The sequence below is a fragment of the Atractosteus spatula genome, chromosome 16, assembly GCF_055471065.1.
Source record: "Atractosteus spatula isolate fAtrSpa1 chromosome 16, fAtrSpa1.hap1, whole genome shotgun sequence".
In the NCBI taxonomy this organism is placed as follows: domain Eukaryota; kingdom Metazoa; phylum Chordata; class Actinopteri; order Semionotiformes; family Lepisosteidae; genus Atractosteus; species Atractosteus spatula.
The window spans coordinates 7095365-7114147 of record NC_142721.1 but is presented as its reverse complement, the minus strand read 5'-3'; the positions used below and the strand labels follow the sequence as shown (position 1 = coordinate 7114147).

The window sequence follows — 18783 nt, the reverse complement described above, 5'->3', positions numbered from 1 at the left end:
CAGCCGTGTAGTTATAAAAAATGAAATAACACAATGCTGCTTCTTTAAAGAACTTTGCACAAAACCGTCTCAGGAGAAACTGTTAGAGAAGGCTACAAGTAGAACATAAGTGATCAATGAGCCTTGATAAAAACACCTGTCTGTGAGGAAAAAAGAATAGCAGGTAGGGCAACGGATGAGGTAATAAAATTAAAATGACTGATTCTTCTCTTTTTCAGTTCACTGAATTAAAACTCCCTAGCTGTCTCTGTTTGCTAAAATTTATGTTGCATACACAAACAAAATTACCGAAACATTATTGTACTGTATAAACATAACTAATAATTATGTTCTGCCTAATTCCTTTACTGAAGGCAAATGTATGTAGGCAGATAAGGTGTGTATGATTTGATAGGTATTTCTGTAATTTATTACTGACTTTTTATTTATTGATGAATTACTGATTTTTGTTTTACAACATAACATGAATTTTAATGGTATATGAATGATATAATTTTGTTTTGGTACGGATATTGAATAGTTAAAACCTATGTTCCTCAGCTACTGTACATAGCATGTTCAAAACATGGCAATATGTAGAGAAATATACAGTATATGTTGTTGAAATAAAAAACAAATATTGTATGAAAGAAATTTACATATCAAAGTTCCTATAGAAGTTCGATAACAGAAAAAAATGAGTCTTCAAGTAAGTAATCATGCCTTTTGAAGATGGGTAGCCAGTTTCTTTAATGCCATTTTATGACAAATTCTCCAAGGTTTGAGAATCAGATGATGTATTGAAAAAAATCCAGAGTGGTTTCAATGAAATACTAGCCCGAGGTGTGTGCAAGTCAAATAAACCTAGCCAGATAATCTAACAGCCTTGAGTAGCTTAGAATTTGATTTTCAATAAGTATAGTAATTACTTCACTAATGAAAAATATGTACTTTGTATATAAGAAAGTTAGAAAAAAATCCCCTACTCTTCTTAAATTCTATTCCTTAACATGATAAGTTAAGGATGCAAAATGCAGCTTAAAAACAGTTATATATTAATTTTTTATGTGAAAGAAAAAAAATTATCTGTTTTAGAATTGGCTCTTTTTTACATCCTCCCCACATAAATCTGTAGGTGTCAGCGTGTCAACAAGTAATGGAATCTGGTTATGTACAGTAAGAAAACTACCGAAACCCTAAAACACAATAATTTTCATTAGCAGAATTTCTGGTAAAGTGGAATGCTAAAAATGCATAATAACTTTTGTGCTGATAGAGAGATAATAGAATTATATAACCACTACAAATTCAGTTCATTATGCACTATCTTATAAACACAAGGCTGAACGTTATTCAGAATTAAGATTATTCAAAATACAAAGGCTAGCAAATGAGAAAAATACCCATGAGGCAGATGATGAGAAACTGGTGCTGTTAATTGTTTCTTAAAACCTGCCTTTGGGAGTTACAATACATTGATGCTTTTTCATAAGGTGTACTACAGTATTGTAAGTGTACTACTGGAAATTCCATTGTGGTACAATGCTACATTTCTTTAGTGTTGTAGTTAAAAAATGTTCCTGCTATTCTGTTACTGTACCCTTTTATGATGTAGAGCATATTCTGGTGTGCATTATTCACTCATAACCGTCAGCTTCTGTTCTTTTGTTGTGCTGTACAACACTGCCATCATGTGAAAAAGATGGTGAAAAAGTTCTCTAGAAAGAAACGTGTTCATTACATACAAATTAACACTATAGAGTACACTGCATGTTTTCTTATTAAAGTTAGCTTTCTTCCTTTAGTTTACAGCTTACATACAGGTTTACAGGTAATTCCAGACATTGAGTGCAGCCCAGCAGGGTTTCCTTCAGTGCTGCTTGGTGGTCTACACTGCCTGTATACAGTACTCTCTGTACACTGTTTACCGTTTCGTTTTGTACGTTGTAGTACTTGCGTTGCTGTCGCACTTTGCATGATGCATAATTTGCTGGCTTTTTGTAAATGTACTGTATCAGCTAATTTCTCTCCGAATTTATAAACACATTTACATATTTCCCCTGGAACTTGCCTCCCAGATTTCCAATTCATTTGGACGGTCCATATCACCATCTTTACCCATTTTCACATTCTTTTTCTCTTGCGTTTCTTATCTACCCCTAAGCCTCATATCCGTGCTCCTTCCTCCATTCTCCCACACACCTGAAGAAGGCCCTACTGCTGACTAGTCTCACTTTTGTGTGGGATGCACGTTAGGTTTTCTATTTGGATTAGTACTGGAGGCTAATGCACAGCTCTTTTGGCTGAAATCAAAGTTTAGATAGGACACAAGAAGAATTCCTATACATTTCTAAGAAACCAAATAGATGAGTTAAGCTATTGTATTGAATTTAAGATATAAAAACTCTGCTTGCGTTTGAATGCAATTAATCAAACACAGGCTGTCATTCCCAGTGAACTGTCTTGCAGTACCTGATGCCAGGTTTGTCCCTTGTCCTTCTGACATTTTAAATGATGTGCAATCAGAATTAAAATAAAAGGCTGGCATGCTTCCAGAGTTCTTTTCATTGAGTAAGTAATTATAAAAACGCTTGTAACAGCAATTTCTCTGGAGCTATAAAACAGTTTTTATTAGATTACATTGCTGTCTTACTTAAATATATTATGAGACAATTAAAGATGTCGGCCATTTGCCAGAACAATGACAGCCAGCACTTTGGATGTGCCCAAAATTTCATCAACATGTGAGTCACCTCAATGGTGAAGTTGGTCGCTTACATTTTTGTTTCACAAATATCATGTTACAGCATTTTTCTAAATATAATTATTATCAAGAAAATCACAATTAAGTAAAAAACTATATGATTGTAAAAATATACTGTACTGTATGTATTATGTGTTGAATTGTGCTATTGCATTGTTATTGCACTGTAGCTCATGTTTGCCTACAGTACTGTATGTACTGTATGGTCCTGAATACATACAGTATGTACAATTCATTTCTGTGTATACAGATAATAGAAAAAAAAGAAACACAGTAAAATATGCTTCTCTTGAGCTAGCTTCACTTGAATTTTTTCTGAATGTTTCCCTCCAAGAAAAGAGTGGTTTGCTTTCAAAAAGCTGCATTTCCTGTAACTGAACGACCCATTTTTCATGACCCATAAGTTATGCCCTAACAGCATAACTGAGGTATTGTAATGTTTACCAAGATTTTGATTCACATAGACCTATGTGCAACAATTCTGCCACCACTGAAGTTCTATTTTATAAGCATGGAAGCAGGATGTGTTTTAGACATTCTGCCTGTTCAGGAAAAAATATTCTTTTCCTACTCCAATAATCCATTGTTTAATGCATTCTTTAAGGATTCATAATCTATAAAAGAATACAATATTCTGTTTAAATTTTCCATGAATTTGATATTCTATACCAGGGTTGGACAATTCCAGATTTCAAGTCCCATATACTTACAGGTTTAATAGATACTTTGTATAAATTAGAAAAAGGAAGGTGATTTCTTATACTTGAAGTTTCCAACCCCTTTTTAATAGTTAGTGTTTTGAATGTGTCTTCTTTGGTATCTTTTTTCTTGTTTTTCTTACTCCTTTGTATTTTTAACCACAGTGTAGTAAAGTATAAAAGCAACCCTGATAGGCTGATAGAGCACAGAGGAACATTGTAACATGAAAATGTGTCTGTAAACTTGTTGGTACAACCCAAATGGATTTTGGTTTCTCTTTCAAAACAATAAGACATGTAGAAAAAAGAAGTGATTTGGCATAGAACCCAAACAATTAGTTAAATTAAGTAATTAAGATCAGTGGTCGACTGAAGAACCAGTAGACCTCACGTGCTGTGGCTGTCAGGCCCTCCTCTTTACGGTTACGGCATTACTTGACTTATCGAATTCATGGATTTGCTAACAAACCTGTTACAGATCTACAAAGGTAAAAAATAATGTTGCTATTGCAGATGATATTTGGATGACAGAATTAGGTCTTTTTACTTGAAATTGCATTTGCACGCTTTTCCAACATAGAAAAATGAACATAAAATCAGTAACAGCGCTACAACAGTATTATACGTGTACAGCACACTTAAGTGAGCAAAAAGAGAAAACTGTTGTGTTGTGAAAGTTGGTGTTTTCTTTTTTTTTGTGTTTGTAAAAACATTTTATTTAGTGATTGATTCTAATGTAAATGTGTGAAACGGACAGTTTGTTATGACTTTCAGTGTCTAGTGACTGACGAAGTGTTGAACACATCTGTTGTGCAGGTGGATGGAATCTTGTGTTTGGCTGATATCCTCACAGATGAGAGCAATGCTGAAGCAGCACGTGCTGAAGCTGCAGCTGTAGTGGCTCAGATTACGTCTCCACATCACAGTTTCACACAGCATCTCAGCAGCTTTCTGGAGAACATGGAAGACATTGTGACGGCACTCATCAGTGAGTTAGCAGCTCTGGACTCATTTTTCTTTTTTTTCTGCCCTGAATATTGCATGCTTGCAAACTTTGCTTGCAAGGTGAAAGGTTAGATTTATGAAGTGCTGTTCTGCCTAAATGTACGTAAAATATTTTATTATTATCTCAAGAAACATTTAGTGGTGTTTAAGATTTTTTTGATCATACAAATAAAGCATATAGAAAGAATTATTATTATTATGGCACAAGTGATGATTATTATTATTATGGCACCAGTACTACTACTACTACTACTAATAATAATAATAATTATTTTTATTATTGAGAAATCAAGTGTGTGGCACTTTACTAGATTAAGACAAATAAGAGTAATAGAACATTTTAACAAAACTAATAAAATGATTGATTTGTTTCTGTTCCAGAACTATGCCAGAATGCATCCTCTGGAGAGGTGTTCTTATTAGCATCTGCAGCTTTGGCTAACATTACCTTCTTCGATACCATGGCCTGTGAAATTCTCATGCAGCTGAATGCTGTTCGAATCCTGTTTGAAGCTTGTCGGGATCGCAAGAGAGTAGATACACCTTACTCAAAAGACCAGGTAAAAAGACATCCTCATGGAAATAACTTTTTTCCCCATTCTCTGGAATGCTTACAAAGTAACGTAAAACTACAGTATCTGTGTCACACATAATAACTATATGTGGAACTCACATTAATCTGTTAACATAATATAATAATGTAGCATAATATAACATTAATAATAATAATAATAATAATAATAATATGTACATTTTCTTATATTTTGTGTTAACATAACTTTATATTGTATATACACTTTTTATTCTTACTTTTTACTGTTATGTTTAAAGAGAACATTTTAAAATATGCATTAAAAACTTTTTATTAATTAATTTAAACTTTATGGCATTGCATTAATACAGTAAATTACTGTACTTAAATGGCACTGAATCACGAAGCTGCTTCTTTTTTTATTTTAATGACTAAAATGGATGAATGGCATACAACAAAGCAACACATATAAAAATTTTCAAGTTTAAGACATTTATGTCCTTTAAGTAACTTCAATATCTTAAAAGGGCCCTATTTCATTTTTACATTCTCCACAAACAAGATCTGAATACACTTTTCTTTCTGGATCATTAAATTAAATGTAAAAAAACAGTTATATGACAAATGAAAATAAACCCATCACTATAAACTACTGTAATTTAGTGAAATTGGCAAGCATTAACACACTCAGAAAATCACCCTTTTATTGCCACGTTGAGAGGAAAATAATCCACAATATAGATCTCCAAAATGCCGAAGGTTAGCTTTTAAGTAGGTAGCCATATTATGAGACAACCATTCACAAATGGTCTTTTGTCTCTTCCACAGTGAAGTGAGATTTTTTACTCTCAGCATTGTGAGACATTATACAACACTTGAAATCCCTTTTGGGGTTGCGAGTTTTCTTATTTCTGTTTGACCTTTCCATTTAAAGCTTTTGCATTTTTGTCAAATGTTATTTTTCTTTGAAAGTAATAAATCATTCATGGAGCACTCCATGTTGTGTATGCTCGCTTGTTCTTTCAAACTCTTTCATTATTTAAGGAGGAAAACATCAATCAGAATCAACATTAATATATGATTCAAGGAAGGAAAAAAAAAAAAGAAAATCATGGTTTAGCTACCTTATTTTGTCCCTATGAAGATTTCAGTTTTTAGCGTTTTTTCTCACGGGGACTTGAAAAATGATTTTCTTTTTATTTTATTCTTGCTTGATTTATGGAGCTTTAAACAAAAATTTTGGTCCATTTGGCTTCCATTTACCTACTGTACGTATAAATATTCCATTTCCATCTTACCCACTTGCACAGTTTGTTTTGCATCCCTCCCTCCACCCCAACTTTACCCTTGTGGCAGTTTCTTGGTTTATGCCTTATATAGAAAGGAATTCCAACAGCCTTCCTCATAGCTGGATAGCCTTTCACTCGCTTAAGGTGAGTTACGCCAAGAAAACAAATTCCTCTACTCCATCTAACCATACAGTATGTTTGACTGAACTACTGTACCTAACAAGGTCATAATCATATATTTCGGATGTGTTTGGTTCCTTGATATACTGTACAGTCCATGACCTGCTCTGTGAAACCTTCAGAAGCTGTATCTTTGCAACTTCAAAATCAAACTACTGATTCACTTTCACGAAGCGGTATTCTATGCACAAATTGCTGCTCTAGTTAACAGTGCATGTCGAAGCCATTGAGAGTACAGTACTGGGAAAAATGTAAATAAATATCTTTGAAGCACAGATGTTGCAGGAAAATATGATAAACCTGCAGCTGGGTGTTAATGTTCTACCATGCTTGTACATGGAGTGAAAACTGAGGTGCAGTATGTTTGCATACTAGCTAGGTGCACTGCAGTCAACAGTTGTTAGCTGGCAAAGAGATCTTTCTGTGAATATACAGTATATTCCAGTAGCAAAATGCAGCCAAATTGTTCTCCATGTGAGGAATTTCTAAACTGGATCTTTGAAACTCCATTTCAATGGGTTATTTTGAATTATTTGCACTTCTCAGTTGGATATTTTGTCACAAATGTTTATAAATTACTTGAAATTAAATTAATTTCAGTTTGATGAAAGTCTTAACTAAATAACTAAGCTGTTAGACCATAATAAAAGTTGCAAAAAGGGAGGAGACTATTCAGCCTATCTTGCTAGTACATCTAAGGATCTCATCTAGAGAGCAATCCAGAAAACACTTAAGTTTTGAGTTTGTGTATGCAGGCCTGGTTCCAGCTGATCTCTGGCACTAAGTCTTAATCTCAATTCATATGGCCATGACATCACAAACCCAGGCAGCTGTGACAGAGATCATTTGAAGTTCAGACTGACAGCAGAAGGGTAATTCACCACATACAGTAATACAGCACATATGGAGTGCAGTGCCCAAGGACACGTCTGTGCATCTGTCCAACAATCAGGAGAATATGTCCTGGGTACACTGATGTTTTGGGGTCAGGAAATGTCAGATGTCTAATGGAAAGACATCAAATTTTTACACTATTATGTCTGAGAGTTTGTTGTGTAGTTTTACTTTCCTCTCAGACAAACAATTACTGTGTCCAGGGTAATATTGTTTGTAATTGCACAAATGCAATTACTGATGAAGTTAATGGAACTGTGCGCAGTAATGCCTTTTGGAACTGACTCAACAGTGGAGATTAACAGAACAATATTGCAAAGACTTATAATTGCCTTTCCTTGTCGTTGGCCATAAATGACAAAAAGGATAGGCAATAAAGCAGTGTTAATGAGCACTCTTCACAATTATGCAGTGAGGGCTAGATCAACACACAGGCTGAGCATGCTAAAAGAGGGGAAGATTAACTGTTGACTACAGATACAGAATTAATTTTATATGAAATGGAGCTTGCTCTTGAAAACACCTGAGTATCACTGCTTATACAGTATGTGAGAACTAGAGCAAAGCTTCCACCTTAAAATCAAGCTCTGTTGAGAAGTGTGGACACCTGTTTTGTGCCCATGTTACCCGAGCTTTTAAACCTTTCTTTTTGTGTCTTCTCTTTCATCAGGTTGTGACAATACTGGCAAATATATCTGTTCTTGAGCAGGCTTCATCAGAGGTCTTGCAAGAAAAAGGTATGTATGGTATTCACATACCTTTTTGTGCTCTCAGACTACTACAGTGTTATTCATCCAGTAATAATGAGTAAGGTGCAATGCTGTGTTAACTGTGCTTGCAATCTTTCTATGTACCTCAAGATGGTGACAAAGAACTATGGATTTCTCCTACTCCCTTTCCAGTCAGAAACACTGTCAGAAATGTTCAAAACAAAAGACCAGTTTCACCAAGCTTATTCAAAATTTGCACATGTGTTACAAATTAAATATTTTATTCATAAGAACAAATGTCAGGGTCAGTGGTTAACATTATTAGATGCTCTTATAAAGGTCCTGTAGTCCTTGTTCTGCACTATCTACTCTAGATTGCATTTGCACAAAACCATTTGTTCCTTGAATGGAAAGATTCAATACAGTGCAATTAAACACAAATCCAGAGCTGTACAATTTCATTCATTACCTACCAAACCTTGCATAATGTGGTTTTTCACAGGAAGAAATTATTATAAAATTTAAAATGTTCATGTTTGGCTATAATTGCTTATTCAGTTTATCACAATAGCAATCCAAAATTTCCTTTTTAAATGTATTAATGTAAATTACTGTATTAGCAGTAATTAACAAATTACAATAATCAGTAGGCATAGAGGACTAGAATATTGTTATGTTCATTAATGTTACTAATTATGCATGCATCAGAATGTCTTAATTTATTCAGATTACTTTTGAGAGAATGAAAGGACAAAGACCTGTTTTTCTATTTTATGTGTAGGGATTGAGCATCTGCTCCTACTCCTGTCTGAAAAACCTTCCTCTTCCAGTCCAGCAGAGGTCGCTGCCTGCGAGCGAGTGCAGCAGAAAGCTGCTGTTACTCTGGCCCGTCTTAGCAGGGATAATGATGTAGTCCAGACTGCCATACAACTCAACTGTGAGCTGCTGTACTGTGTTTTCTTATTACAAATACGGGAAAGCTTGCTATGCATAGTGTAGACTAAATGGAAAGGGAGAAGAAATATGACAATTCTAACTTTAATACTGAGTAGACATTGCAGATACAAATAGTAAATTGCAGATCAAATAGTAAAAATAATTTAAAATCATAAAGAAACAGAATATTTTCTATGATTTTGTTCATATTAAGAGTGAAATGTCATAAACTTCACTTTGCTTTCATCACATTATTAAGCCTGTATTTATCTAGTACATATTGTACAGCTTTCAGTGTTTTTCATTATGGCTTATGTATAAACATAATCTAAAATAATTTACAAGTAGTCTTTATCATTCAGAGCTGTAACTTGTAGAAACGTTTTATTTTCAGGTATCCCTCGTCTAATAGAGCTCTGCCGTTCACCTGCCAAGAGAAACAGCAGTGATTCTGTGTTAGTTGCCTGTCTGGTAGGTTTTTACATCTCTCTATAGAAATTTCATCTGATTTTGTGGATATTCCACCTACAGTATATAACATTGGCAGATTTTCATATTTAGAGAATGAACAGATGCTCATAGAATAGCCTAACTACACTTCCAAAGCATGTCACTGTAAAATCCTAGACTTAGCCAATTTTCTTCTTTTGCTGTATAATCAGAGTTCATTAGTGTAAATGCAGCTGCATTTTATATTATCATGTATCACAAAGGTTTTGTCAGTGCCTTGAGTGCTAAATTGTGGTAAAGATGCAGGTTTAACCTGCATTGTTTTTGTTTTTAACAGTATTTGTCTGTATTATTCTATGGTTAAGTACAATACTACTAGTCATGCAGTATCTTATAGCTTACTACATGATTTCAACAATGAGACTTTTTGTAGATCATTATCTTTTTTGCATTTCCTTTATTGAGAATATGTGCCTGCATCCACTCAGTTATTATCCAGACTAAAACGTATTGCATCAATCACAAGTACTCATGAAAAACATACAGTATGTCAGTTTCAGATTTTGAAATCACACAAGAAATAGAAATCAAAATCCTGATTTCTCTAGGCAATTGCACTTTCCATTCTGTGCCATGTAGTACTGTCCTACAGAAACAAATTACAGGTAATGTAAAAAGTACAAATGACCACAGCCTTCTGCCAATCTGCACTTGACACGTTACACAGAGGGCAGAAAAGGCCTCTTCTGAGAGAGTGCATGTCTCATCAATTAAAACAATAGAACTTCTCTCATAATGCAAAACAGCGTCCGCGCCTGCTCTCTCATAAGTGGCTGCTCTTGTCCCGATTTGCAGGCTGCCCTGAGGAGACTGGCGGCTGGGTGCCCAGAAAGCATTGAAGACATCGACTATCAGCAGCTCATAAAACCAAGACTTGTGGACTCGTTTCTGCTTTGCTCCAACATGGAAGAAAGTTTTGTGTAGCAGGGGGTCTTGGACAAGCTCGGTGGTGGAAGTACAGAGAAAGATTTGATTTGATTCAGTATTACTTTAGGGGTAGCAAATGGCACTTTGCAAAAATAAACAGAGAAGATATTTGCACTCATTTATTCATTGATAAAGCATTTATACAGGAGAAAAACCTGACTTTTGTTTATAGCATAATATTTAGAAAAGGTTAGTATCTACCAGGGTATCAACACTTTAATGTTCTTTTCATCCGTTACTATTTAAAAAAAGAATTGAATCTCTTAATTCCTTATATAACACATTATCTTTGATTCCATGATATCTACATTCAATACATACAGTCAGAGATACGATGAAAGTCCAGCATACGCTTTATGACACTGCGGTATTGTATATTTCATTTTTGTACTATGAATTCAAAACCAGAAAAACCATCAATGGTTTGTAAAACAAAGAAGCTGTTTTTTTATAAAGATTATGTTATGCTTCCTCATCAATTTTGTTTTTCAGATAAATAAAAAATGTTTTAATATCATTCTATGTCATGTTACCTAGTAACTAAATAAACAGTGCATACACCACAGTTGTTTTGTCACTGAACAATCTATTTCAGCTTTAAGAAAGTAAAGTTGTTGAAGATGTTTTTTCCTTGAAGACAGTGCTACTGCACTTTATTCACATTCTTATATTTTTCATTGTGTATCCACATGATATGCTCCTTAGCTTAACAGAAGGACATTCAATTAATGGTATTTATTTTTTCCAACCTAGATTACTGGTATAGAACAGCCACAGCCACATGTTTAAAAATATGAAGCTGCTCATTACCATACCAACAGGAACTTTGAGTGTTGCTAACCATCTTTACCCAAGGAGGATATTGTGGAATATTAAATTATTTTCTTGGACCTTCAAGCAAATGTGAAGACAGATGAGCTGAATAACCTTACCCAAAATTCACTCTTCAACCTGCTTTAACTATCTCTTTTGATTCCTACGCTACCATTCGAGGCTATTGATCCCAGGATCACATTCACTTATCAGACATTAATTAGTATTAGATGAGAAACTGCAATGTTTTTATATTTATTGAAAACCATTTGGAATACACCATTTAATTTATAAGGTAATCTTTTTGCAATTGATCTTATGTTTCACTTCACAGGGGGGCACTTTAAAAAATCCTCTACTGCAAGTCCACATTTGTTCTCTTGCGAATGACAGATTTAATTTGTCATTTACACTACACTACACTACTCTACACTATACTGAGAACAAGCTGCAATGTATATATACTGTATATGACACATGTGTTGAAAACAGAAAATACAAAAAATATTAACCACTTCTCTATAGGTTGAATTCTGGGAGTACAGTTCAGTTATGTTCTATGCAATGAAAACACTATTAGCTGTCTCTCGGTCCTACCTTATGTTTCAGAAAGCACTCCAGAGATTTTGTGGATCACAATTTTTCTGTATTGTCTTCCAGCCACACTTTTAACTTCAAAAAACACCCTGCCCTTATGTCCCCTGTGATACGTGAGTACCACTAGCCTGGCTAGTGAATCTCAGCCTCCCTTCTCCACTCTTTGACATGTCTAACTATTACCTGAGGCAAACCCCCTCAGAGTCCTGATGGTTTGGATTCCTGTACAGTACATATACAATGCGGCCTTCTCCTCTTTGTGTCTTACTGGTTTACCTGTTACTACAAGAACTGGTAACCAATTTGAAATTCCCCTTTTCCAAATACCTTCCCATTTCCATATATATTAGATAAAAGGGCTGGTAGGAATTAGTTCCATTATAAACAATAAATTAAGTTACTGCATTTTTTATGATGAGGAAAAATACACACAAACTCATGAATAGAAGGTAGCAATATCTAATGGCCAAATCCTTTTTACTGCGACAGGAAGTCACAACAGTGGTCAATATGTATAATACTGTATATATGGTGGTTATGTAAATTCCAAAATTTTAATTTTAAAGCAACAGTAGAGTTCAGATAATGTATATCAAAAACAAGGCATTTCTGTTCATTTTAAAGATCTGTAATATTTACTTGGCAAGGATTTCAAAGACTACAAGTTTAAACAATTTGCTGAAAACTAAGGTACAGTAATACAATTTTAGGAACTCAAAGTTGAAAAAAATTAAGCTTTCAAATATGTTGTGTGATCATCAACGATTTGAGCATGATACACGTGCACATTTTAATACATTTACATGCATACATACAATTTACTCATTTAAATGTTTTGAATGATTACAAAATATTTATGTTAGGGATGGAATTTACATTCAACTATACTGCATTTTCTTTATAATTTTAAAAATGTACGGTACTAATTTACAGTACTATTTAATAACCAGTGCACTTCAAAACAGAAAAATATTTCTTTTTAAAATATTTGATGTTACCACTGTAATTATGCTTTTAGTTTAGAATATACATTTTAGAATTGATTTATGATATTACACAATCTTATGCTTTTCTGTTATTGTTCAGGAGTTGGAAAATCTGGTTTATCTTTCAAAAGGAAGTTATTTTTGAAATTATACTGTGATTTTTTTAAAAAGGCAACCACTATAAATGTGCATGGAACAGAAACTGAAGGGTAACTCTTTATAACGCCCTGCAAATTTATTGAAATGGCTTTTTAAAAGTATAAGAGAAATGACTAAAGAATACATTATCATCAGTTATAACTTGCAAAGAGTATTTGTAATTTCTTGTTTGCAATATTTATTGCTGCCATAAAAAACTGTCAAAGAAAGGATACCTGACTTGAATTCCTTCTGAGAATTTATATCCCAAGAAGAATACGAAGAATGTGCTGAAAAAAGGCACTCGCAAGCATTTTTAAACTTACCCAGTATCTTAAGTCTTGACAAGCCATTCTTTTTTTCTCCACAATATTAGAAACATCACTGAGTATTGTTAGAACTCTTCTTTTTGGTTTCATGACAAACATGGATCTTTTTCCAGTTGCTTACATACTGTAGATAAGCTGAACATTTATTCACTACAATCCCTACAAATGAACATTTCTTAAAAACACAAACATGTATTGTCTGATAAGTGAGTTTTATTGCAAATAATGAATAATACTTTTTAAAATGTGTTTAAAATAAAAAAACAAGGAAGAGGAGTTTTTGTATTTGAGGTACTTTTTAAGATGGTGCTGGAGGTACAGTAGCTGGATGTTGGAGAAAAGACAGTTTGTACTACAGTATAATGCACAGTATTTTTAAAATATATATAAAAAACTAATACAGTGTTTTATTATCTTAAAGGCATGCCCTTAAGTGCCTTTTAATACAGGCCATAATAAAATAAACTATTTTAGATCAGAAAGAAATATATTTATATTAATGGAAACAATCAGTATAGTGTAAATATACGCTCTAATCATTTGGCTGATTGTTTCTGGTAATACAGTTGTATACAGTATACCTTAAAGTTACATCAGCAGCAGCAACAACAGAAAAATAAGATGTTGTAGAATTATAAGTGGAAAATGGACCTAAAAGATGTCCTAAAACTTCAAAAGGTCTCTTATCTTTAGTATTTTCCATATAAATTAGGCGACAGTATTAATCTGTTGCATTGTTTTGAAGTTTGGAATCACATCTAGAGGGAAAAAATTCTTTGTTATTCCATGCAGGTTTTTTTTTGCTGTTATGCAGGCACTACATATCTCTGAGGAACAATGTTGGAGTTTTATTTTATTATGAACAAAGAACACACGAACAAAGCTTTTGGCAGAGGCATATACTGTACAGTGAAGTCCAGAGGTCCATGAAAAGCTTTGAACTGTGAGGTCACAGACATCAGAGGGCTATCTGCTCTGTTGCGTGTTTAACATCCATGCAAAAGGCTTTTGAGCTTGAGGATCATGTGTTTCTGCTACATTGTCATCCCTTTTAATTAAAGCTTGTTCAATAGAAACAATAGTTTTGTATATCCAGTCTTCTTTTGTTTCACCTGAGGGTACCTATGTTATTATAAAATGATTAGTCCAGTTGCTAATATGTTATCCCACAAGTTTCAGACAATTGAAATTCTACAGAGTTTCCAAACAGATGCAAGAAACTTTAAATCCCTTTTAGTTCACTGGGCTATGTAACCAGGTTTCTGCACATATCAATGGGAGAAAAGCATAGATCTGTACCCGATTCCATAAAATATGCAAAGCGTACGCACCATACAGAATAGCTGAAAACACAGGTCTTTTGATGTTAAGTCCTTTGGTTGTGCATGTCTTCATCGAAGTAGCCTGTGGATGTTTTAACCTTCTCTAAAACTCTCTCCAATGCCTTTTTCTCTCTCTCCATATCACAGCAGCTGAGTGTAGCAGCTCTCTCAATTATTTTTATTTTATGAGCACCCTGCTTTTCTTCTCCATGGTTCACCACCCTGGCCCATCGCAGAGATACGGTATCTTCCACCTTTCTGATGGGGATCATTTGCAGCCTTTGTTTTTCCATGTTTTAAAGTTTAAAGAGAAAATCTCAACAAGGACATCCCTGTGTTATTTTCAGGTACTTTTGGTTGCAAAGAAATACTTTTCTCCTGAGTCTCGGGTTAATAATTTACGAATATCTCTTTCACATGACTGCCTGCTTTGTTTTCTTAAGACATCTCTTGGGGGCCTGTTAAAAATGTGTTCATGATTAACATCATGTGGCTTAATTCTTAATTGAGGTGATGTAAGTTTAATGTATTTTCCCTTTAGATCTTAAAAATCCCTTTATAGAAATTTCTTTTGGTAGATGTTATGGTCTGTAATATCCATATGGTCCAGTTATTATCATTGGTGCTTTTGAATTTGTATACTGATGCACACTGAAATTTCAAAAGACTAAAGTTTAACTTAATGGCTCATTGAGAATATGTGTGTTATTTATATTTTAAAATATAAACGTTTAAGTGAGTGGACAAGGTGGTTGCTTGAGTATTAGTGTTGGTCTCAGGGCTAAAATACTGTGTTCAAGTGATATGATTTTCTAAAACTGCCAGGTACTTGGTGTTCAGTATTTGAGTTTTGAGTTATGCTTGTCAAAATGAGTTACAAATCTCATATAAACAGCCATTCAACAACAGATTTTAAATAGGGCAAGAACATCAAAAGATGCAGCCTGCATAAGTGATAAAGATTACCTGGTTGCTGTCAGCATGAGTGAAGGAAAGAGGACACCCAGACGCCAAAGTACTGTAGATGCAGCCAAGGTACTGTAGATAATACCTAGATAACAAGACCCTGCCTGCTTCAACAATCAGTGCTCAGAGAAACCTGGAAAACAGCTTTGTGAGGCACGGGTCACCACACTGGACCACGGCTCTTCACATCTGCCTGACCCATTGGTGTCAGCCTGCTGTGGCTACAGAATGAGAATTTCCAGGAGGACATACTGTAACCTGCAAATCAGCAGAATGACTTTTCGTTTGGGGATAACATGTTGATAACAGGGAGCTTCCTCCATATAAAAACAGAGGTAGCTGGAGAGAGAATGGTGGTGTAATTTATTCATTGACAAATGTATTCATTATCATTTTGCCCTGCACAGATATGAGGGAAGACCACATTTTTTGTGGCCTTTCGATGAGCCCTATGCTGACTGTTGTATTGTTTAAGATGTATTGAATTGTGATGATTTGGAGAGGAATTTCCTTTAACACAAGAACACCTCTGGTGCCTATTGAGGGCAACCTTATTGCTCACTGATATATCCATGGGGCCATTAAACCAACAGCTTTTTTCCTTCCTACAAGCCATTTTTTCTTTATATCACTATTTAAAATCTGTTACTAAATCCATTAGATGCAAGTTCATGTTTATGTGCATCAGTATAAGAAATAACCCTAGCAATGTCCTTGCATCAGGGGTCTCCAGTCCCAGTCCTGGAGAGCCCCAATGCATTGAGCCTTACAGGGTCCACATGACCTGTTATTTAAAGATGAGGGACAGTTCAACTGTGCCATGTCTTCTGAAATTAATGAATAGAAGTGGCTTAATAAAACCCTCTCGGATCAGGCTCTCCAGGACCAGGTTAAAGATGCCTGCCTTACAGGTTTAGACTGGGCAGCTGCAGGCTGCCACTCTGGCATGAGTGGATCTAGCTGAAGCTACTCTGTTGGAAGGCTGAAGTTTTTTACCCAATTAATGAGCTATTTCTTCTATTAAATTAATGATTCTGTCACAAAAACGCAGAAACCAGGTATAACATTGTACTTTGTTGAGTGAAGGAATTTAGCATACTGTACATACAGGTGAAGCTGTGGGGAGCATGTTACTGTAGACAACAGCAGTACCCACTGAAGTGTGCTCCCTAGGCTTGTCGTGGCTGCCATTTAGTCTTTGCTGGCTTGAATGTGTGGAAGAACATGGAACAGATGCACGGACCTGTTCTGTGCTCATTTTCCACTGTCTATGTCCATGGGAATAAGCTCCTCTCAGCACCATTTGTAGGCACTCCATGAATATACATTTACTTTATACGTACCGCACAGGGCCTGTCTGTCCCTGCAGTACACCACAATACCCAGGCTATTAGTAATAAAGCATTAGTCTCCTACATTAGATGGCCTGGGTTCCAATGTGGAGTTTAAGAAGGCTATTTGTATTGTTACTTGTCAAATTTGTTAAGCTAATTTCTAGCTTTGCTGTTACAACAAATTAATGATAAAATACATTCAATTTGTGTACTGTATGTGTAACGTTGGAGGGTCATTGGCAGTGTGGATGCATAAAGATAATATAGACAGTTTTAGATTAAATAACATTTAGATTCAAATTTTTACTAGTTTATTGTTCTTTAAACAGTGAGTGGCAATTGTATGACCTGTTAAAACATAAATATACACCCAAAAAACAGTAAATATTGTTTATATATGTTGGCAGAACTACAGTAGGTGCATTAACAGACATTGTATGATACTAATATTGATGAATGAATAAATACGATAAATGAATGTATTCATTTTGGCTGTGTGGCAAGATGTACTATTTCCTGAGACTTTAAAAAGTGGGAGGAGGTACTTCTGTAGAATACTTATGTACAGTAGCTAATTGAATTTAAACAGCCATAAGCAAAATGGGTGGATGGTTGGAGCTGAATTACTGAATTCAGGAATCATCAAAGAAGAGTGCTATCTTCCTAAACCCTACTGAATGAAGACAGCTTTTAATATTTCAGGAAAATCCCCATCTTACACATGCTGTACTCACATGCTTTTTACTAACTGCATGTCTTGGGGTGCAGGATTTGAAAAGCTGTATAGAATTAAATTAAGTATATTTAAAGCTCATGCTCATTGTTTCTACAGCATCTGAAACATTCTGGTGATCTTTTTGAATTTACCTTGTCTGTGCCCCTTCGTAGCAGTGCGTAATGTTTGACAATCAGCCAGGGTGATGGCTGACAGTTGTAATGTTGTTATCATTAAATTGTGTGATGGTGGCATGCATACAAGAATTTGACAGGCCAAGAGCTTGTGGAATTACTCTCTCACTCTGAGCACATTGAAAGCCACCTACTACACGATCACTCATACAGGTTGAAATATCACAGACACCAATTTTGTGTGGCATTCAAAATGCATTGCAAGGCAGCATGGGCAATGGGAAGTCATCATTTTCAGGGGTGTTGACTTTATTCTGCAAGGGCACTATACATGCATAATATTTCTGCTTAAAATTCAGGAGTGCAATGAGACGAGATTGTCTTCAATCCTGTCATCTCTTTTTCCTGCCAAACAGAACAGACCAGTAGAGTCAGCTAGAGACTGATGACAGCTTGCTATGAAAATATACAGTTCTGGACGTATTCACTCAGCAGCAATGTTTGCATGCCCTTTTCCATTTTAAAAGCTACATTTCTCAGATTCATTTTTCAATGCTTCTTCTGTTTTATCTTCACACCTTTACGTATATATTTCTCTTAAACAGGCCTATGCTTATTTCAGCATTTTTCAGGAATGTAATAAAGTACAGGTTTGTTTAGAGCAACGTTATGATCCATCTGTACTTCTAAACCTGAGTGTACAGATTCTCAAAAACATATTAAAAAGGCGATAGCTATTACGGACTATACTGTACATGTAATTAATTTAGTTCTGACAAAACTATAGGTACTGTATATGTATCATCGAAGACGTTATTATTTCATTTACAGTATGTATATTGATTAAATGTTTTTGGTATCTTTTTGATTACTTGATTGTTCATGGCACACAAGACATTTTTCAATATTGAATAAACATTGAAAGACCCCATTAATGAGAGGGCTGATTTGGGACAGGTGATTAGGTGATTTGACCTGTTGATTGTGAAGCCTGGAGAAAATCAAGAATGGAAAACACAGGAAAG

General features: G+C 34.8%; 1 protein-coding gene across 1 annotated transcript in view; it reads left to right on the top strand.

Moving 5' to 3' along the window:
- Positions 1-10631, top strand: part of insc (INSC spindle orientation adaptor protein) — a 65536-nt gene extending 54905 nt beyond the window's left edge. Inside the window, exons 9-14 of the mRNA XM_088935088.1 lie at positions 4258-4429; positions 4828-5006; positions 8012-8078; positions 8833-8988; positions 9382-9458; positions 10293-10631. Of these exons, the coding sequence (XP_088791214.1) occupies positions 4258-4429; positions 4828-5006; positions 8012-8078; positions 8833-8988; positions 9382-9458; positions 10293-10421 (780 nt within the window). The 3' untranslated portion in view covers positions 10422-10631. The remainder of the gene's footprint in view (positions 1-4257; positions 4430-4827; positions 5007-8011; positions 8079-8832; positions 8989-9381; positions 9459-10292) is intronic.
- Positions 10632-18783: the final 8152 nt, after the last annotated feature.